A 23,997-nucleotide genomic window follows, 5' to 3' on the forward strand; every position below is an offset into this window, starting at 1 on the left:
ATCCAAGGATCCCCCGTTTCATTTGTTGAATCGTGAGGATCGTAAAACTTATGATTTTCTCGTTTCTAATAAGCGTCAAGTCAAGTCAACAAAATTCCTCCATAGGGAATCTTTTGCTAGTCTTGGGGTGCTCGATGGAGTCCAAGCGTTATTTAACAACATCGGGTGGGGTCAATTCCTCCATAACCGCGCCGCCACCTATGTTGAGCCCACCTTGGAATTTCTTACCACATTCAATCCCGAGGAGGAAGCCCAAACCGTCACCTTCCAAATCCTCGACGAGAAACGATCTCTACCACATCGGGTCGTGAATGCTTTGATGGGTGCTCCCGTGGACAACCTATATTACCAACAAGACCCATGGCCCGGAAACTTCAATGAACATTACTTTTGGCAACAAATTACCAATGAGCCACAATATTTATCGTCTTCGTCAAAGGCCTCCTCCATAATTCACCCATGTTTGCGCCTAGCGCATAGAGTTCTCACATGCACCATTTTCGCCCGCTCCGAAGTGGGACAGATTTCAAAGGCGGAATTATTTTTTCTTTGGTGCATGACTCGTGAGAACGGTCCGCGGCCGGATTTTGCTTCATTTTTCTTCACCAAGTGTTACAACCTCACAACTATGGACAAAGGAGACATTTTCATTGGGGGATTAATCACCCTTATTGCATCCCGGCCACCGCTTCAACTTCATCTCTCTACTCTTCCATTCGAGAAGGCTTCCGGCCCCTCTAGTCTTGACGGCAACGCACTTCGCCGAATGCAACTCATCCGGGATTCGGTTGTCGGGCCCATGTGGATCCTTGACAACCAACCATACCTCATTCTCCCTCATGAGTATATCGAGAGTTTTGAACCGACCGATCCCGATCAATGGATCATTCCATCAGACTACCCTCCACCTGTAGATGATGAGGATGACCAATTTCAACCTGCACAACAATTCGCCGAGCCCTAATTTCAGCCTGCACAGCAGTTCGTCGAGCCTCAGTTTCAGCCGCAGCAGCAGGGGGGATACGAAGTTCCACCATATTTCCCCCTACTTTCTTTGACCAATTTGCCACAATGTTCTCCACGGTGCAGCGTATCGACACCCAAACGCAAGAGAACACGAGAGCCATCCAAGATGTGGCGAGTCGCGTTGAACGATTGGAGCACTCCTTCCCTCCCACTTCCCGCCAGGTCCAAGATATGTGGGACTACCATTATCGTCACGGGCATTTCCCGCCGCCCGACCCACCGATTTAGGTCCTTTCCGCCCTTTCCTTAAGCATTGAGGACAATGCTTGTTCTTAAGCTTGGGGTGGGGCATTTCCCTTATCTTTTACTTTTTCATACATTTTTAGCTAGGTTGCATGACATTTTAGTATTAAGCTAATTTTCATTCATTTTTTTAATTTAAAATTTCAAAAAGATTTTATTTTCTTCTTTTTCACCTTTAATATTTTTGCATAACATTTAGCCTAAGGCATTAGCATTCATGCATTTTTGTTGTCTGTTTATTCTCACCTCTCTTGGATGCCATGGAATAGGTTCACAGTTATTGTATCATTATTGGTTCAGGATCTTGTTGCTATCTCACCCATCGAATCGGGACCACTAGCTGCAGTTTGGGATTTCATACTTGGGATCAGATGCTGGTAGCTTAAAGGGGTAAGTGATCATGGCCAGGTAGTTTCATGAAGAATTATGCATACAATACTAACAACTGTAGGATATACTATAGCAATGGGTGTTCTTAGCCTTGCGATCACTACCGCGGAGAGGATCACACTTGATCATGTTTGAACTATTAGGATGAAGCATTGGTGCTTGTCCCCGAGTAGAATCCATATCCAGTCTCTTTACATCACCATATCTTTTTGCGATTTTCTTAGAATTTTAGAGAGTCTATTAGTCCACATTTGGACATTTTCATTATCTTTGAAAAACTGCAAGTTGAAAAGGAGCTTACATTACATCTTTATGCTCCACACATGGTCATTTTCACACTTAGGCCATTCGGATTATATCATTACCCTTTCGGTTCCACCTACACACCTTTGGGAACCAAATTTTGAGTCAAAGGGTTTTATCATCAAAAAAAAAAAAACAAAAAAAACAAAAACAAAAAAAAAAAAAACAAAAACAAAAACAAAAAGAAGCACACAAATTTTCAGTTGCAACTATCTTAGATAGGTGGCCGGTTCAATTATTGAACAAATTTCCTAACATCTTGGTCACCCGGCGTTTGATATTCATTTGTATAGGTCTGTTTTATTGTATATAGATCGAGTTGTTATTTTTTTTTCCTTTCTTTCTCACAAATTGGTGATGTTAGAGAGACTGTCGAGTCGGATACTACGGGAGGTTTGGGTCAACACTAAGTGAACTGATTCCTACAACGGTGCCCGAGCGATTAAACCTAGTTACACATGAGAGAAACCGGCAAATGTGAGATCAGAGTGTGCACTTAAAGAAGAGCTCCACCCGAGCCCATCCAGTTGCTTTCTCCCTACTACAGATGTTCTTCATTGTATACATGTTCCATTGAGGCTGCGACTGCTCATCCCTCCTTACTCACCTAAAGGAGTTGTCTTGGCTGTGGTTTATGGTTCCATTGTCATCGGATGAAAAAGTTGTGAGATAGCAGCGAAATCAATTCTGACCATGTTGACTAACGTCGAACAGGTTCCATGGTTCTATCCATTCTTTTTATTTCTAGGGTAGTTCATCCCAAGTTCATTTAGTCTTGTCTTACTTGAGGACAAGTAAGGTTTAAGCTTGGGGTGATTTGATAGCTTCATTTTATTTACTTCTTTTTATAGTTTATTTTAGTACATTTCATTCGCATTTTAGTTAACTTCCATGCATATTTTCCCTTTTTGTTATTTTTATGACCATTTCAGGGTACTTTCTAGTTTCTTGAGCATTATTGCAGATTTTTCTTGGAAACTAGCGGGGCGACACTCTTGGGAGGCGATTGGGCTTGAAGGGAATTGGAGATTTCATGCTTGATGGCTATGAAGGTGATTCATGGGGTGAACTTGTCAATTGCTTGAAGGCTTGGAAGAATTGAGCTTTAAATTTGAAAGATGCGGGAGAATTCTTGAGTATGCAAGATCAATATTTGGGAGTTTGCGGAAGTTTTGAGTGATGTGGAAAGACAAATTGGGCTCAAATTGGAGAAACATTGAAGAAAAATGGGCTAGAAGTTGATTGGACTCGAACTGGGCCAATGGATTAGCTGTGGGGGCCCAAGACTTGAAGAAGCCCAAAAATTCCCGTCAGTACCCGCGGCCCGCGTAAGATTACCCGCGACCCGCGTGGATTCCTGACAAGGGCAATTTTGGGATTTTGCTTAGAGCTCTATATTAGGAAGGTTGGTGTGCCTCTTTAGGATAATCTTGGAGGTCCGATTTTGAGCTTTTCTCTCTGGAGTTTGGAGCACTTTTGGAGGCCAAGAACACTTGAAGAACATCTTCTTTTCACCTCTTGAATCTTTTCAAATGTTTGGTACAATCTTATCTAACTTTGTTCATTTGAGTTTAGCCATGCTTGGCTAAACAAATCTTGGTTGACTTTTTGTTGAATCCTTTGAACTTTTGTTGGATGTTGAAGAATCTATGAACTTGTTCTTGAATCTTTATGGAAATGTTTTGTGTTTCATCATATTATCACTACTAGTATGTTTTTATTCATGAGTTTAAATATGTTTGTGGTGATTAGTTGGCTAATTTCTTGATTAAGTAAATGATCCTCAAATTAGCAAGCAACAAGTGATTTTTGTGTTGTTTTTGCTTCACACAATCATAAAAACATTTCCTCCAACATGGTGGTGAAAACAATTGACTCCTCTTGGATTTGGTGATTTTTTGGTTCTTAATGCTAGTTGACTTTCACTAATTACATGCTATTTGGAATTAGTGACTTTGACTAAGGAAATTGTTATGAGCTTTTCTAGCCATTTCAACAATTAAGAAAAGTCTAGGTAATCTCAAGCTCCTTGGATTACTATAACCAAATTAAGGATTTAAATCAAAGTATTGCACTATTGGATTCTAATGATATGTTCATCAAAAGTCAAAGTGAGAAAACTTTAAGTCAACCATCTCTCCCTTATTGATTTTACATCAAACTCTTATTTTTGTTGCATTTGTCTATTTAAATCATAGTTAACTCTAGTTCGTTTCAAGTGTATTTCAAAACACCAACCCCCCCCCCCCCCCATTTTATTTTTATTGTTATTTCACAAGTATTTTTACAAAGAGATTTTTCATAGAGTTATCAAATTGAACCAATCTCCGTGGATTCGATCCCTTTACCACTATACACTATTTTAGTGTGTAATACTTAGGGTTATTATTTGTGTTGGCCTCGACAACCACCAGTCGTCTCCGGTGACTGTAAGTATCGATGAGTTAGTGGTCACCGCCACTTCTCCCTTCCCCGGTGACGCTGGGAGGAAACGGGACGACCGTCAGGGCTAACGAATGGGCCTAGTTCACATTTGCGTGGTCATGAGCGATCATAAATCCTCGAATAAGGCCATTTTCTATCTCTCTCTCTCTCTCTCTCCTCTCCTTCGTTCTTCCCGTGGATTGATGTCACGAACGTCAGTCGTTGATGCCGGTGTACCTATGGTTGCCATTTTTGCTTGTTCCAGCCTCCTTAGCCCCCTTAGCCGGTGGTTGAGAGCTGTGATTTCGTGCCTTGGATTGATGGGTGTTGTTGTGGAACCGAGAAGTGCTTGTGGGTGTTTGATTGGACTAAAAACCCAAGGAAAAACCACCATGGATGCCAACCATGGTGGCTGCCGCCATATAATCATCTTCCACCACCACCAGCCACCGTGAGGAGGTGGCTGTGTGCATGATTTAGCGGGTGTATGAATGTATTGCATAAGTTTAATGTTGTATGGAGTTTTGCTTGGCCAGGAAACCAAAGGAACTTCACAGCCACCACCGCGAGGTGGTGGCAGCCACCTTTTGCCGTCGTTAACCGATGTTGCCGCCATTTGTGTGTATGTTGTCACCGCCGTGAGCCACCAAGTAGATGGTTGGAGTGTATTCTGCAGTTTGGATTGTGTGTGTTTGTATTAGAGTGTGTGTTTGTGTGTGTTATTTGGGGTTTAGCATTGTAAAATGTAATTAGAAAGTAGGATAATGGAAAGAAACTTAAACTGCCACCGTAGGGTGGTGGCTGCCGCCATCGGGCGCCATGTTGGGTGGCAGTGTGCTTAGTTTGTGTTTGGATTGCTTTTTGAGTGTTTGGACTCGATTGGACTAGAACCCTAACTATCATCGTGAGCCATCATTGACCACCACTACCCGAGGTGGTAGTAGGTGGTGCCCGACTAGCGAAACCCTAATGGGCCTAATAAACCCTAATTGATCAAAAGACCTAGTTGTTGGGCCTATTGGGCTATGATTGGGTTGGAAACCCTAATTAGGGTTTAGAAAACCCTAATTTTGGATATATGGGCCTTGGACTTATCGGGACCCACATTTGGGCCATTGTATTGGAATTGAAAATTACACCCACTCACACCATATGAATTATCTACTAAAGTGATGGACTTCATGTATTAAGTCCATAATAGGTTAAGTGAGAAACACTTAACCCTAATTGTCATTTTATGTTAAACCTTAATTTCACTTGGGCCTTGAGTTGGGCCTTTCTATTGGGTTTTAGTAATTGGGCCAATAATGGGCCACCCAAGAATGATCATATAGACAAGAATATTTAGATAGGCTTTAGGGTAAGGCCCATATGAGGGTTTGGGCCCAATTTAGAAAATTAGGCCATAGATGGGCCATAGTTTGGGCCTTGATGATTATATGATGTTGGGCCATTAGAATGCCAAATGTTTGGATTGGACTAAATGGTCGGGCCTTAAAGGAAGACCATGTAGAGGTTTGGGCCCAATTTAGAAAATTGGGCCATATGTTGGGCTTTGACTTATAGTTGACTTTTGGGCCTTTGGGTTGGGGCTTGGGCTCGAATCAAGCTAAAATAGGGGTAAAGTAGTCTTTTGCCCCAAGCATGGACTTATGGGCATATTTGATGGAACCAAATTATTAATTTGGTGTTATTTTGATGTTGATAGATTCGGGAATCTGTCATCCAGCAGCTAGGGTTTTGTCAGCCAGACTTTAGTAGTGTGAGGTGAGTTTTCCTCCAGTAGGAACGGGTCAAGGGCACCAATGTCATCCTGTTTATGTATGTTAGTACATGTCGGGGGTAGCCCGATGCAGCGTGTGTTTCGGACTTCGATCTGATGCCAGGGCGGTCCCGAGAAGAGTATATGTATGCTTAATGTCTTTGTGATTCATGCATGTTATATTTTATTTATTCCCGGGCAAGCCCGATGTCGGGGTAAGCCCGATACAAAAATAGCTTATATGTTATGTGTGCCGGACTTTGGTCTGATTTCAGGGCAAGCCCGAGGAAGTTTGTTATGTTTATATGTTATACGCTTATGTATTATGTGCTTGTTGCTATGATATGTATTACGGACTTCGGTCTGATACCAGGAGGGGCCCGATGCCGTGTGACGCCCGATGCAGTGGGCAAGTCCCAATATATGGTTATATGTTTATGTTATTTTCATTATTAATGTGTTTTTATGTATACCAGATTTCGTTCCGATGTCGGGCGGGGCCCGATGTAGCGGACAAGGCCGAGTGTATGGTACGTGGTAGTATGGGGAGACTCACTAAGCTTCGTGCTTACAGTTTTCAGTTTTGGTTTCAGGTACCTCGGTTTTCTAAAGAAGAGCTCGGGAAGATTGTAGTGCACACACCATTTGTTCAGCCTGAGATGTTGATACTCTGATGTATTTTGACATCTGTTGTGATATTTTGAGATATACTATTTATGCTTTTCATATGTTGATGATATTTATGTTTTTATTAATGATTTACAAACGAAAATTTTGGACTGTATTTTTGGGATGTTTCACCACAACAAGGCCCACTGTCCAAGTTTGGTTGTAGCAGGGCCGATGTTAGTACCCGCTCCTGCAACTTTACAGATAACTGATGGCCTCCAGGGCAAGGCGGATACACCTGTGGTGAAGAGCAAGGTTTTTCAGTCAACGGCCGAGGAGGCTCGTACGACACCTGATGTGGTGATGGGTATGTATCTTCTCCTTATCTCTTTATTTATATTTAATTACTTTCTTATATTTATGTGTTTTATTTTAGGATCATTCCTCGTGAACAGTGTTTCTACTTTGGTATTGTTTGATTCGGGGGCTACTCGATCATTTGTATCGCTTGCGCTTAGGAAGAGGTCTGCTGGAGCTCCAGGGGAGTTTGACTGTCCTCTAGATGTCGAGGTGCGGATGATCGATCTGTCAGGTAGCAAGGGTTCATCGGAGTTTTACTCTTCAGATGTTCAGTGAGCAGTCTGTGATTGATTTGGTTCCCATTCCTTTGCGCAGTAATAAGGTTATCGTGGGTACGGACTGGTTGAGCCCTAATGGGGTAGTGATCAATTGTGAATACCAGTTAGTTCGAATTAGTTCGAATTCGAACCCCAAGTGGGGGAGAGTCAGTGTTTCAGGGAGAGAGAGCTCATCATGGACCGATTTTGTGCTCAGCAGCGAGGGTCACACTATACTCAGTAAGGTTGTTCCAAATTTGTCTCCTATGTTATGGATACCCGGGATAAGGGTAAGGTGGATGTGGATGATGTTTCAATTGTGTGGGAGTATCCGGATGTGTTCCCAAAGGATTTTCATGGGGAGCCTCCAGAGAGGCAGGTTGTATTTAGGATTGATCTAGTTCCAGGTGCACTACGATAGCCAAAGCACCATATCGGTTGGCTCTTCCCGAGATGCAGGAGTTGTCTACACAACTGAAGGAGCTGATAGAAAAGGGATTCATTCGACCGAGAAGTTCTCCATGGGGAGAACCGATCTTGTTTGTGAGGAAGAAGGATGGGTCTCATCATATATACATTGACTACAGTGAGCCAAATAAGGTAACAGTGAAGAAACTTTATCCACTCCCGAGGATTGATGATCTGTTTGACTAGCTCCAGGGTTTATCTTGGTTTTCTAAGATTTATTTACGTTCGGGTTATTATCAGATGAGGGTTATAGATGAGGACGTACATAAGATGACCTCCCGGACTCGTTATGGTCATTACGAGTTTGTGGTGATGCCTTTGGGCTCACCAATGCTCTAGACACATTCATGGAACGCATGAGTATGCAGGCCAATAGTGGATCAGTCGGTGATTGTATTTACTGATGATATCCTGGTCTATTCCAAGACCTAGGAGCATCACGAGAAGCACTTAAGGGAGATGTTGGAAACTTTGAGGAGGGAGAGACTTTTTGAAAAGTTCTTCAAGTGTGAGTTTTGGTTGCGCGAGGTGTAGTTTCTAGGGCACCTTGTCAATCAGAATGGTATTTTGCTCGATCCGGCCAAGGTCGAGGTCGTGATGCGGTGGGAGGTTCCGAGGTCTCCATATGAGATTCAGAGTTTCCTTGGTTTAGCAGTTTACTATCGGAGATTCATCCAAGAATTTTCCAAGATAGTTGTTCCTTTTACTCTGTAACTACCGTCAATTGAGGTATTAATTGTATTTATTTAATTCATTGTTTATCTTTGGGCCATTTGGGATAAAGGATTTTTGGTACGGACTTAAGATTTTGGGCCGGATGTTGGGCTGCCCATAAGACGTACGCTGAGCATAGTCTTAGTGTACGTGGGGCGTAAAGGCACGAGTTGGATTCGGGAGGCGCGCATACATACACGCAGCGTACATGGCAAGATCCAAAACCCCAATCTTTAGGGTTTAAGACATATAAATCTCTCATTATAAGCCATACCCCTGGCCTCCTTACCAGCCTCCACCCTCAGAGAAACCCTAAATCACCCCATACTCCATTATTGTGTGTGTTTGACCTTGTGAGCTTGTTTTTCTAAAGGAAAGACTGGAACAAGAAAAAGGAGAAGTTGGAGAAGAAGCCTTTGAGTACCTTGAGCTCAAGGATCCGGACTAAGCTCATCATTTGGCATCTATAGGAGGTATAAAGCTCTTAACTTTCTTCCTCAAAGTTTAGATCTAGAGTTTTGGGAGATTTGGACCTCTTTTAGTCCAAAGATTAGATCTTGTTCATACAACTTTGAATTTGAGCTTAGGGTTGCCACCCTTGAGATTCAATGAGTCCTTTTAGCTGTAAAGTTGCAAGCTTTGAGGCCATTAGGAGACCATGCATAAGATCTAGCTATCATTATGGAGTTAGTTGAAATTATTCCATGTTTGAGAACATTTTGTGAGTTGCAAGTCACCAAGTGACCAACTTTATGGATTAGAACGATGGAAGGGACTTGGATATGTAGTTGTAGCTTATAGGTTTTAGTATTAAGTGCTTAATGCGGAAAGAGCTTAACAGGGTAGTACGTCGGGTGTACCAGCCAGTACACGCAGCGTACAAGCCATGAAGCAGGTACGCGCTGCGTATAGATGAGTACGCCCGACGTAATCAGCAGATTTGGGCTTTTGCATTTTGGGCCTCAGTTTGGGCCAATTGTTGGACTTGTCAGCCATTGGGCCTGAATAAGTGTGATATCCCCAAAATCTCGGCCAGAAAAGACCGATTTCATTTATGCTTCTTAAAATAATTTCAGAGTAAATCATTTTGATTTAAAAGAGTTGCGGAATTTGTTCCCAAAAACAAAATATGATAAGATAATATTTATCAAAACATTTCATCAAGAGATGCATTTTCATTATATAATCAAAACTCGGGATGTCATGTTCCGATACAGACCATAAAGCATAAACGATAACATTACAAGTCATTCAACAAATATATACATATATAGACTTGCAAACAAAACAACTCGATGATTCATCCATCTTATGCCCTTGCGCCACTTCCTGTAATACAAATAAAACTGAGTGGGCCAGGCTTGGGAGCCTGGTGAGTATATAGGGTTTTCAACCGACAATAAATAAATTATATTTAATTTCACCAACCAACAATAACCCGATTACCCATTCCCATTATCCTCACTTTACGTCCCTAAAACAACATCTATCTCAAGGGACCTAATCTAGGATTTTCATCGAGACAGACATTACTGCTAAGGGGTTTCCTCAACAATAGATATCCTAAAGGCAACCATGAGGGGGATAGAGTACATCGGTGAACACATCGTTCACAACACCTACATGTTATGAACCTGCTAGCGTTCCACAAGACTGTCTAGAAAGAGTTTGTGGTCGTCATCCATACTCCGCTAGATGACTAGGTCAACAACAACAACATTGAGGCCTCTTATCTGTTTATCACATATCAACTATCTACCCATGTTCTACCCAATATATTAGTAAATAAAAATATATATTTTTATACATAGTTTAAAACCTGTATAACATGTTCAATCAATACATATTCCACATAGTAGATGAGTCACACACACATAACACATATATCATAGAGAATAAACCGTATCTATGAGATAGAAGAAAATGAATATACATTCACGCATATAACAACCAAATATACACATAACACATATTTCGTATAAAATGTTTCATAATTATGTGTTAGAAGAAGGTAACTACACACTCACTTGATCAGAAGATGATCAGACAGCACTACGACTTGTAGAAGTAGTATTCTTTGGTAGATCTGGTAGATCTTCACAAAAACCGGGCTCCTCGCGGGCAGAGATTTAGCTCGAGAATCACACTTCTCGGGATCTTCGGGGCTTCGGGACTTGCTTCATGGCTCGGGGTTGATACCGGGGCTTCGGGATATTTCTTGCACGTAAATTGATGCAAAACGGGAGAGAGAGAAGAAAAAATGAGCAAATGAATCGGCTGCACTCGACTCCCTTTTATAGGGTATGGATCCTCGATTTAAGCTGGGCGTAAATCTAGGTACGTCGGGCGTAACCTGGATAGGATCGCTGACTCCCCCCTTTGGATAATATCCGAAATTTATATTTAAATTTAATATTTTATTTATTTAATAAACTTCAAAAATTCATATCTCCTTCATACGAACTCCGTTTTCGATGTTCTTTATATTCCCGCGGAGGTGAGACTACGCTCTACAACTTTCGTTTAGACTCCGTCGGCTAATTTTGACTTTATTTTTATTATTTATTTTTAGTAGGCCGGGACAGGAAAACTCCGTTATAAAATCATAACTTCTTCATCTGACGTCCGTTTTCGCCTATCTTTTCATTGTTTCACTACAATTAACGAGATCTTCGATTCTCGTTTAGATTGTTTCGGCTAAAAACCGCTCGATCTCAAATCGAGTATTCGGGTTGCATACTGCTAAGTCGAAACTTCGAAAAATCATAACTTACTCATACGAAGTCCGATTTGGGCGTTCTTTTTATGCACGCTCTCGGTTTAACGAACTCTACGACTTTCGTTTAGATTAATAAGGCTAAATATCGCTCTAATGTAAATTTCACTTTTTATGTCGTTCAACGTTGTCGGTTCTGTCGTGAAACTTCGACAGGTCATAACTTCTTCGTTATAACTCGGATTTCGGCAACCTCTAAAGCTCTTAATGGCTTTCATGAAGGAATCCCAGGGTCCAAGATCATATTTTTATGACTCAAGACATGGAAACACATCCAAAAGGATATCCCAAACGTTTTATAACATGTCATACATAAGAAAGGCCATATTTGGGGACAAAATCTCATATTTTCATCATGCAAGCTAAATCTAGCAACTTATTCATCAAGGTGGGAACTTATTACCTTCTGGAGATGGAGAATAGATTCAAAACTTCCAAATCCAAGCTTGCTTCTAGCGTCCAAGCTTTACCACCACCTTCTTCTTCCTTTGTAACACACAAAACACACACTCAAGCTTCAAAATGCAACAATGGGGCTAGGGTTTGCAAGAGAAGACGTTTTTAAGGATGGAGGTTGGAAATGGGGTGGGGAAATGGGACTTAATGATCAATATATATGGTCCAAACCCTAAAGATTAGGGTTTTCGCCTAGATGGAGTACACCCAACATACTCCCAAAATGACGTTGTTCTCTTAAATGATCATTACGCCCTGCATACTACGTAGTACGCCTAACGTTCGTGTGTTCGGACCAAAATTACAACAATGCCACTCTTGTTTATGCTCAGGGACCAAAAAGTAAAATTTAATCATACCAAGGTTACAATTGAAAATACATCATCATCGGGATATTACACACGAGTGTCGTCATCATACTTAAATGGAATATAGCCATAAAAAACCCTTAAGATTTACCTGGATAAAAGATGTAATTACAGTAAATATCATATATTAATACAATAAACATAACGGTCTTCATCAACGAGGATATTTTTAAAGGATTCTATGATGAATCGATTTAACTATTCCATGTTTTACAACAAACTATTATGCATTCTTGCCCCAAAAAAGAGACTAAATTACAATATCCCCTGAAGTTTGTTACTTTTTAATTATAAATATGGTCTAATAGGTTTGCTCTTTATTTATTGCATTATAAAACATAATTTCACCACTTTTCAATCCTTTTTTCATTACTGTTCTTATTCATTAAATTTAGAATAATTAATAATTACAGAGGGTTTTGCAATACAAAATTGAAGATGTTGTACGCGATGCAGGGTGGCAACGGGAGGTGGTGGGTGGGGATATGATGTTGTTGAGGTTGAGCATGGTGTTAAATATACAGATTAAGGTATTGGATCTTCATCTTTTTTGGCATATCCATTTTCTACTCTTAGGCTTAGAAGTCTCTGATGTTAATGCATCATAAAAATGCTCTCTTGGCGATAAAGCTATCCATCCATGAAAAAGAAAGAAACATTCAATATTTAAACTAAAATGAAAGATGTTTATACATGTGCAATTATATCACATTAGAAACAAAGTCTCACATTCGTAGTTGTAATCTCAAGTTCCACATTTTTTTAGATAAACCTTCCAATCAGATTGACAAATAAAATTGTTCAAAATAACCTTGCCATATACACACACATATACAATAACACGCATAAATCACTTATTAATATAGGTCGAAGGTAAGATGGATTTAATTTGTATCATTTTTATAAATCACGGACCGGAAGGTAAGATGGATTCAATTTGTATCATTTTTATAAATCACTTATTAATATAAGGACTGAAAATGTAAATTTCAAAAAAATGTTCGGTTTATTTTGTTACTTACAACAACCATCCTCCAGAGAAAAAAAAAAAGATTTTGTCTTCATGATATGATTTAACTTTTAAACGAAAAGAAATAAAATTGAAGAATAACAATAGCTATAAAGTGTTATACTGTACAAACTGTTTGTTAAATGAGTTATTCGGGTTGACCCCAAACCCAATTTTTTTTTTTTTTTAAAAACAACCCTAAACCCGACCCTAACTTCAATTCGGGTTAACCCAAATAACCCGATTAGAAATTTTGATCTTATTAAACCTAACTCTAATTACCTTATTCGAGTTTGGATCGGATCATGTTAGTCGGGTCCAGATTTTTTTAACACTCCTAAGTGTGTTGCTCCTACTCATTCCAGCAAACCAAATACCTCGGATGTGGTTTTTTTGGAGTCATGAAAGGTCCACCTTACCATCACTGTACAATGTCTTGCTCTGTCCAACCTAAGTATATATATATATATATATATATATATATATATATATATATATATATATATATATATATATATATATATATATATATATATATATATATTGAATTTAAACAAACTTATTGAAATAAATATTCTTAAAATAAGGCATTTTTTTCCGTAAAATTAAAGTTAGAGACATAAAGTATCATAGAAATGACCTTCTCAAAAAGAGATATGGTATATTTTTCTTTTTAATTTTAATTTTTTTAAATACATATATAAATGCTATTTCGTTCATTAAAATAAATAAAATAGTTAACCTATATCTTATACACTAATAAAAATATTTCATCAAATAATAAAACAAAATAGAAGAAACGTTTTTTAATAAAATAAAGGTGCTATTAGCATGTAATAGTTATGATTATTAAAAAAAATACTAATATTAATAATTAACCTATAATTCTTACTCCTCTACTATTTATCAGCAGTTATATAATGATATTTGAAACGTTAATTGTATCATAAAGACTTTTTAATAGTTATTTGATCAATAATTATATGGTATACTTGATTATAATACAAAACACATTTAAACTATGAACCAAAAGAAACATACTTTTTATGAATAATTCTAAAACAATTAAATAAATGTAATATAATGTAATGGGAAATTATGGAGTATTTAAGTTTAGAGATACCCCACAGGCAACAGTACCCATTCTTTATTAAAAATGTGTCCTAACACCCCCTATTTGACATCCCCTCATTCGCCCACATTCCACCTCTCACTCCCCCAAATTTTAACATCCATTTCAGCTGAAAACGACCCACCTGTAGACCATCGGAGCTACACCTCCGCCACCAACGACCACCTCCAGTTCTTGCCCTCCATGAGCAAAATGTTATGGGGAACAAAAGGTTCGATCTTTCAAGCGTACCCCTCCTTACAAGATTCAGTTCCTACAAAGACCCACATAAAATAAGTCATCTTTTAGAAGATATTTGAAGGTTTTGCTGTGATGATGGCGGCGGAGACTACCATAGCCACCACCCAACCACCACCGGAGTTAACCGATGAGATGACGGTCAAGAAGGTTCATAAAAGGTATGAAGGGTTAATGATGGTACGGACAAAAGCAATTAAGGGTAAAGGAGCTTGGTATTGGGCTCATCTGGAGCCTGTATTGGTTCATAATCCTGATTCGGGTTTACCAAAAGCCGTCAAGCTCCGATGCTCCTTATGCGCCGCGGTGTTCTCCGCCTCAAATCCATCAAGAACGGCGTCGGAGCATCTCAAGAGAGGAACTTGTCGGAATTATAACCCTGACACTAATCCAAGACCGATTTCATCCATCTCACCTATTGGAATCGTCAGTTTGTCTTCCCCAACTTCGTCGTCTTCGCCTCATCTACAGCAAAACCACCGCAAACGTAACTCTTCCGGCAAGCGTAGTGGCCATGATGACGGTAGCAATGGTGCTAACACCAGCTCCGCCACCCCTTCTCCAACTTACTCGGCTGCTCCTGTTGCGATGATTGAACCGGCTCGATTTCCTGGCGACGTATCCTATCCGAACCGGAATGGTTCCGTACCAGCATTGCCGACGGCGACTGTGGTGAATGCAAGCGGCGGTGGATTGTATTCTCAGCAGCCGCATGTGATGTTATCAGGCGGGAAGGAGGATCTGGATGCTCTGGCGATGTTTGAAGATAGTGTGAAAAGGCTCAAGAGCCCGAAATCATTACCATATCAAACTTTAACAAAGTCCCAAATCGATTCATCACTCGAATTATTAGCAGATTGGGTGTATGAAAATTGTGGGTCAGTTCCATTTTCAAGTTTGGAGCACCCAAAATTCAATAGTTTCTTGAACCAAATCGGATTACCAGCGGTGACCCGGGATGACTTCGCCGGAGAACGACTCGATTCCAAGTACAAAGAGGCAAAACGAGAATCCGAAGCTCGAATTCGCGAAGCCATGTTCTTCCAAATCTCATCAGATGGGTGGAAATCAAATAGTAATAATCATCATCCAGGTGAATTCGCAAATTTGGTGAATTTATCTGTTAATTTGCCAAATGGGACTGGTGTTTTTAGACGAGCTGTTTTCACAAGTGGTTACGTTTTCCCAAAGTATGCTGAAGATGTTTTAATGGAAACAATTAGTGAAATTTGTGGGAACAATTCGCAACAATGTGTAGGGATTGTTTCTGATAAATTCAAGTCTACAGCTTTAAGAAATCTCGAAAACCAACATCATTGGATGATCAATCTCTGTTGCCAATTTCAAGGAGTTTATGGTTTGATTAAAGATCTTAGCAAAGAACTCCCATTGTTCACTATTGTCACCGATAACTCTTTCAAAATAGCAAACTTCATGAACACCAATTCTAAAGTCAAGAACTCTTTCCTCAAGTATCAGTTGCAAGAATACAGTCGTGCATGGTTGTTGCGAGTACCCATTTGTGGAAGTGACGTAAGATATGCGTTTGCATTCGAACCTGTGTTTAATATGATTGAAGATATATTAATCTCAGCAAGAGCATTACAATTGGTTTTGCTTGATGAAGGGTATAAGATAGTTTCAATGGAGGATCAAGTTGGTAGGGAGGTCGAAGAAATGATGAGAGATTCTCAATTTTGGAAAGAATTAGAGGCAGTTCATTCATTAGTGAAATTAATCAAAGCAATGGCTGAAGAAATCGAGAAAGAAAAGCCACGAATTGGGCAGTGTTTGCCACTCTGGGAAGAGCTTAGATTGAAAATCAAGAACTGGTGCGTGGAGTTTCAGATCAATGAAGCTCATGTAGACAAGGTGTTCGATAAAAGGTTTAAGAGAAACTATCACCCTGCTTGGGCAGCTGCATTCATACTTGATCCATTTTACCTGATAAGAGACACAAGTGGGAAATACTTGCCCCCTTTTAAATACTTAACTTCTGAACAAGAAAAGGATGTTGATAAGCTTATAACAAGACTTGTTTCAAGAGAAGAAGCTCATATTGCTTTAATGGAGCTTATGAAATGGAGAACAGAAGGACTTGATCCTGTATATGCACAAGCAGTGCAGTTGAAACAAAGAGACCCAATTACGGGTAAGATGAGAATAGCTAATCCACAAAGTAGCAGGTTAGTTTGGGAAACTTATTTAACTGGATTCAAATCTTTAAGAAAAGTTGCAGTGAGGTTGATCTTTTTACATGCCACCTCATGTGGGTTCAAATGGAATTGGTCATTTTCAAAGAAGACTCAATCAAGAAACTCGATTGAAAAAGCTCAGAAATTGATTTTTATTGCTGCTAATTCAAAGATCGAGAAAAGGGGTTTTGACAATGATGACGATGATGATGATGATGATGATGTTGATAAAGATTCAGAGTTCTTTGAGGTGGCAAATGGTGATGATGATGTGCTCAATCAAGTTTTGTTTGATGCATCTTCATTATAAAAAATGCAATCTTTTCTTGCTTCTGATGGTTGTTTTTTTTTTTTTTTTTCTACCTTTGATTGTTATAGAAAAAGGGTAATTTTTTGGGTTGTTTATTTAGTTCCGAGGTTAAAATGGGTATTTTGTTGAAAGATTGTTGCTTGATGAATAGAAAAGAAACAAGATCAAGTCAAGAAGTGTAGTGATGTTCTTAACAGTATTGATAATTGGAGAAGAGATTTCCCAAATTCTCCCTCATCGTTTGAGCTATTTACCAGATCGATTTAATTTTGAAACTATAAACATTTTTTAAATTTCACTCTTATGCACATTGTTTAGTCTCCTCTGTTAACAAGGGTATCATTGTTTGGGTTATTATTTCTATTGAAAGATAAGTGATGGTGTCATTTTTCCACACGTGGAGAGCATCTTCAATACAAGTTTTTTTTTCTTTGTATTGGAGAGCATAATTTTTTTGGTTTTCTTTATTGACTAGTCAATATACTTATACATTTTGTACACCAAACCGATTTTTATTTATTATTATTTTATTTTATCCCCTTAATTATATTTTAGTTCATTGCACCATCTTCATCGCGTAACATTATTTTTTGCATCAACATTTTGTAAAATGGACAATTTCTGAGTATATGATTGATATTTATGTATATATAGTGTACAAATATGAGAAAGTAGACATAGACCCCCGAACTCAATACATATAAAAATATAGATACAAAATTGACACACATAGGCATGGTCTCTCACCATGTGGTTTAAACATGGGCTTGGCCCCTGGTGAAAAACTAATATGTCTCTCTTTAAGGGACATGATATCTATTTGACCTTACGACTATCTTGGACAAAGTATAATTGTTATTTAGGGTTCTTAAGAGTATAATGTAAGGTATTTAATTCGTTTATACTTAAGAGTTATGACCTTAGCACCGTAATCGCACTCATGCGTTAGATGGGAACTAGACCGGTTCTGCCTTTCATGGAGTTTGTCCTTACATGGAAATGAGTGCACATCAATGTTAATGCTTACATTAATATACTTGGTTGCTCATATGGTCTAATACTGATTAACTATTTTAATGTTGTTATTTTATAATTATACATTTTGTTATTGTCATGAACATGAAACCCATCATTTTTATCAGAGCCTCCCAACTTTATAATAACTGCATATTAATTTGGAAAATATCTCATGTCGAAGGATATAGATTCAATTCATTTCAAGATACACCTAATGATGTCGATCCACGAAATGAAAATTTGAGGTTGTGTAAACCCAACATTCACCATCTGTAAATACATATGAAGTTGACTCTTTGTAAGATGAGTATTCATCCCTATGAATATTATCAATATTAACATCAATTTTCATTCATGACTACTCGCATATCATAACAAATAATCATTCATGGATTAAACATATTAATAATATCGTTCATGAAAATATTGTATCAAAAATATATTAATTCATAATTTAAACATCACTAATTGTGATGTTCAAACATCTAAATATTGAAATATTAACAATGTAAACGAGCTACTAGCATAACAAAGTATAAGACATGTAATGTTAGGGGAATATTAGTAGGGTCATGGTGGATAACTGGATTCCTTATGGATCTTGTAAGGTCACTTTCTGAACTGATATTTTTACCTTATATCCGGGTTACAAAAAAGTCAGTTTACGATAATCTAAAATGACACTCACAAATCTAGATACAAAAATGTAAGCCAAATTGCTAGAGAGTTTAGAGTTTGTTCTAAAATGAAAGAGAGTTAAGAAAGGTTTTTCTCTTGACGGCAGATCAGTTGCATTTATACTTTGACATATTAAGATTTCCGTCTTCTAAAATAATTAAACAAAGGGAACTGATTCGTACACAACACTTTTTTTCCATACACAACAATTTGTGCTTTAAAGTGTTGTATTGTACAACTTTATAATGCATAAATTGTTGTGTACGGCAAAAAACTGTTGTGTACGAATCACTTCCCTTAAACAAATCACAAACTAATGGCATAATCAATAGTTTCCAAAACTATCGAGATTTGTCAATCTTACTATAACTGCCCACTAGAATTAAGATTTCCCACTATTAAACTAATTTAAATTTCCAAAGACCTTTTAAAGCATTGCCCCTCGACCCTGCCCACTGACCGGTTATCGGGGTTACCGTCAGGGGCTCTGCCCCTTGGACCCTACTAGGGACATCGCCCTTATGACCATGCAATGGGGCGCGGCCTGTTGACCCCTATCATTCTAATGCAGCGACTTATAATTCGATCTTATATATACATACACTCCTCATTCACCAAACATATAATATAGAGTACAAATGATAAGCTCTTAGTGTCATTTTCGTAAATTAGCCTTGGAGGAGTATGCCATGCGTACGCGTATACGCTAAGCGTACTAGAGCGTGCCCTAGTACGCTGGGTGTACATCTCGTATGCGGGGCGTACTTGCCAGAGATGGAAACCCTAATTTTTGGGGTTTAGCTCATATTTAAACCCTATTATATCCTCATTTCCTCTCACTTTATCAACCTCCATCCTCTTAGAACGTTTTTGCAACCCTAATTCACCTTGCTATTCCAAGCTTAAGAGAGTGTGTGTTTGTGCCTTGAATAAGAAGGAAGGAAGTAGATCTCATCTTGGAGGAGTAAAGCACGTTGGATATGGGATTTCTACCTCATTTGCAACCTTTTGAAGGTATAAAGCTTGTAACTTTATCCCTCCATCATATCGATCTAGAAGTGGATGTTTTAATGATGCTTTTTGGTCTCAAAATGTTAGATCTTGAGCATGGCATGTTCTTGACCCATTAAGCTGTCCTTTCAGACTTTGGGAGGGGTCTTAAAATGGAATCCCAATGGTTGGTTTTGTCCCATGCATATTATGGAGAGTCTTAAAGCATTTAGATGTTGTGTTTTTATGGATTAAGCACTTATTGAGCATGCAAGGTCATAAAGTTGCAAACTTTATGACTCCTAATGACATTTTGACCTTGGATTTGCAATCGGATGTATTAAGTCGTTATATTAAGCACTTTATAGGAAGAAAATGAAGTATGGAGTTACGCCCTGCGTACCTGGGAGTACGCCCAACGTACGCAGTCAACAACCTCAATCTGGTCAATGGAGGAATACGCCCCGCGTACCTCCAAAATACGCCCCATGTACGCTCACAGGGTTAACTCGGCTGAGTTGACTCAGCTGGGTTGACTCAGTTGACTTGTGGATTTTTGACTAGTTTGACCTTGTACTTTGACTTCTGTTGACCATGTTGACTTTTGACCAAATTTGACCTTTAGGTCAAACTTGAGGGTTTGGATTGTTGATTGGGATTTTATATGGTTCTGATGTTAGTGGATCTGCGAGAGCGAGCAGTGTAGTAGGGATTAGATCGTGGTATTCCCGAGTTTCTTCATTTCATGTGAGTTTCGCCTCATTGTACTGTAGGTTGAAGGCAACAATGTCGTCCCATTAGTTTTAGTTGTATATTAGTAGAGGAATGTCATAGGGACTGCATATAGTCATGTAGGATAGACTGAGGACTTTTGATCTAGGCTCTCTTAACTGTTCCTTGTTTGGTTGTGGTTTGTAACAACATGTTGTTTTCAAGTCAATAAAATTCAAACCCTTTTAAATAAAATTACGAATTTTATTTATTTCGTTAAGTTCATAAAGGTTAGAATATGATTTAAATTATATAAATGATGTTTTATATAAGTATTTTTATTTTATAGGAATAAAATGCACTTAAAAATCAAAACTTTTCCCTTTGGAACCGAGAACCTTTGCACCGAAAACCCTCCTCGCACCGAAAACCTTCGGACCGCAAACCCCCACCGAAACAGATTTCGGCTGAAAACTCCCCTCCGACCGAGAACTCTCTCGATATATATAAAATTTCACTCGAAATAATGAGTCATTTCTCATTTTTCCAACCAAAACACTCATTTTGCTCTCAAGTGTCATACAAGAACCTTCAGCAAAATCCTTCAAATCTTCATAATATTCACCAAGAACAATCTTCAAATCTTTAAGCCTGACCGAAAACAACTTGTACCGGGAACTCACTCAGACCGAGAACCCTTTTAGACCGGGAACTTAGTTCACGGTTGAGGTTTTAAGACCGAAATCAAGGAATTTCGGTGAGGGATAGACCGAAAACACTTATCATCACTCCAAATAATTCTCAGTAATTTTTGTAAGTATTCCTTACATAAATTAAGTGTTGTCTAACACTATAATTAATTATTTCACTAATTTAAATATGATTGCTTTTAAAATATTATTAGGATATTATTATTTCCACGTACGCTAGCCCGAGGATCGTCACTATAATTTTGCTATCCAAACGTAAACACGAACTAGAGGCGAGTTTATACCCCTACGTTTTCACTATTTTTCAATGTTTTTAAGGGGAATACAAGTAAAACACAAGGACCCTTGTGTTAATATTCAAACAATTTCAAATTATTTGCAATTGATTCAAACTGATTTATCGCTACATTTTATATATATATATATATATATATATATATATATATATATATATATATATATATATATATATAACCCGTTTGTAACATGTCGAGCAAAAGGATATTTTTCACAAATCTCTTACTACCACTTTATACACACAATTAAATTGCAAAGGTTTTCAGTAAATTACAGAGCATACATTTAAACTATAATTGGTATAGTTTGTGAACCACTACGCTATTTTACTAAGTTCAATACACAAAACAAGAACATACATTTAAACTACAGAAGGTATAGTTTCAGAAACACTACACTGTTTTACAAGTTCAAGAACATTATTCAGAAACAAGAATATAAACTATAATGGGTATAGTTTATGGAACACTACTCTATTTCACTGATTCAAGGATACACTACCAAGTAATTATTTAAGTATAATTATTTTATATTACTAAGTACACTACTATGATGTGATACATACAGTCTCAAGTACAAGACAACACTATAACACTACATGTAAACTAGTTAATACATGGTTGTGAGGCACTAATTCAATTATACCCATCAGGGTACAGGTCCAAGTCCTATAAATTATAACCAGAATCTCCTGGAGGGAGAGCGTGAATTTGTGTATATATCTATACGGGACTGACAATCTCGCACCAAAATTGCTAGCTACAGTTACGCCGATAGGCCTGGGGTGACAAATGTCATAACATTCTAACGCCTGAAGAACATCGTAAAGGCCACTGGTCAGTTTAGCATGGTTATATGAAACTCACAATAGTATTAAGTAAAACATTTATTTACGTGATTAACACTACTTCAAAGGTTTTGTTTTAAATAATAAAACTACAATACACTATTTTACATTACAGTTGGTGGATTCCAGGCACTCATACAAGAAGGTTTTCATAAAAACACTACTTTTCTAGTACAAAGTACACTAATACAACATACAATTTCAAGAAACATTCATGATATAGTTTTATTTATTAATAAGACTACAGATTACTACTTCAGAATACACATTACAAGAAAAACGCGATTTTGCTATGGAAAGTCACTATGGAACGTATACTTGTTGTTAATCTCCAATGGATCGTGCTATGGAATATCGTTCCATAGCAATGTTGCTACCACATTGTCTACGTAGTTTATTTCTGGTAGCGAGAATGAGACTTGCTAGGGAAAATGCTACCAACTCCATATCCATTGGTATTATGCTACCGATAGTTCTATGGAACAAAAATTCTTAGCAATTTTCCAACGATATTTGTTACGAAATCAGTTTTCGTTGTACTGCTGCTATGGAATTAATTATCGTGGTTACTATGCAACGGAGTTTGTGACGGAAACCAACTCCATAATTGATTTGCTATGTAAGTATCATTCGTAGGTATTTTGCTAGGGAATTCTGCTATGGAATATGATTTCATTTGTTTGTTTTTCTATGGAACAAAACGCGTAGCTAATTTGTGACGACATTTGTTGGGATGTTGCATGCTTAATTAATTTTCTTATTCTATGGATGAATTATTATTATGATCAATGGAATTTGTAAGATATTGTTTGAATGAAATGTTTTTGAATTGGTAATATGTAGCATAAATAATGGCTAAAAATGTAAAAATGGATTATAAAAGTAGATATTGTTGGCAAGCGGACTCAAACTTAAGCTTATGCTAGAAAAAGGGCGCGGTTAGGCCAGTTGTGCTAATCAAGTTGTGTATAATTTCTTGAAAAACATAGTATATGATGACTAATTAACCATATAATTTTATTAGAACTCGGGCCCTATTTTTTCCGGGGCCTGTGTGATTGCACCTCTTGCACACCCTTAAAATCGAGCATGTTAAAGTATATAATCTATGTAGATTATTTTCCTTAAAAATGAATTCATTACAAACTTATTTTTAAGTCCATTAACTATACTTCATCACAAAATAACATGGGTTTTACGTATACTTCATCCTACTCAAACCAGATAGTAAGCAAAAATGACTAAACTTCCCTTTAAACAGAATGATGTAAACATAAAACCAAAATAAAATTATAGTAGTATACAACTTCGTATACAATACAGTATGAACACTAATATTCAATGTCCAATCTATTATCAACCATTTATATTTTTAAGAAGTACACAAAACCTACCATACTCTACATACCAACGAAAAACCATGCAATATCTTTGTCGATCCTCATCCTCTTCATAACCTATTGCAAATTCACCTTTAACAGAATGATGTGGGTCTTTACATTGGAATGTGATGTTATTCGTTGTAAGTCTATGAACAACATCAACAGCGCGCAACAATGCTTTGGCACTATCAACAACACTCATGTACTCCCCATCACCCGGAACCGCCCAGCCAAAATAGACATCAAGTAATTGTAAACCTACACATTAAAATATCCACCAATTAATCTAATGTATCATTTTCTATACAACAGTAAATATTATACAA

At 38.0% G+C, this 23,997-nt stretch overlaps 1 protein-coding gene across 1 annotated transcript; it reads left to right on the top strand.

The window, feature by feature from the left end:
• The first annotated feature begins 14,352 nt into the window (after positions 1 to 14,352).
• On the top strand, positions 14,353 to 17,341 carry LOC145000978 (uncharacterized). Its single transcript, XM_078960291.1, has one exon. The coding sequence runs from the start codon at positions 14,610 to 14,612 to the stop codon at positions 17,037 to 17,039; it is 2,430 nt and encodes an 809-aa protein (XP_078816417.1). The 5' UTR covers positions 14,353 to 14,609; the 3' UTR covers positions 17,040 to 17,341.
• The last annotated feature ends 6,656 nt before the right edge of the window (positions 17,342 to 23,997 follow it).

This window comes from Lactuca saligna, chromosome 6 (genome assembly GCF_052625555.1).
Source record: "Lactuca saligna cultivar CGN05327 chromosome 6, ASM5262555v1, whole genome shotgun sequence".
Lineage (NCBI taxonomy): Eukaryota > Viridiplantae > Streptophyta > Magnoliopsida > Asterales > Asteraceae > Lactuca > Lactuca saligna.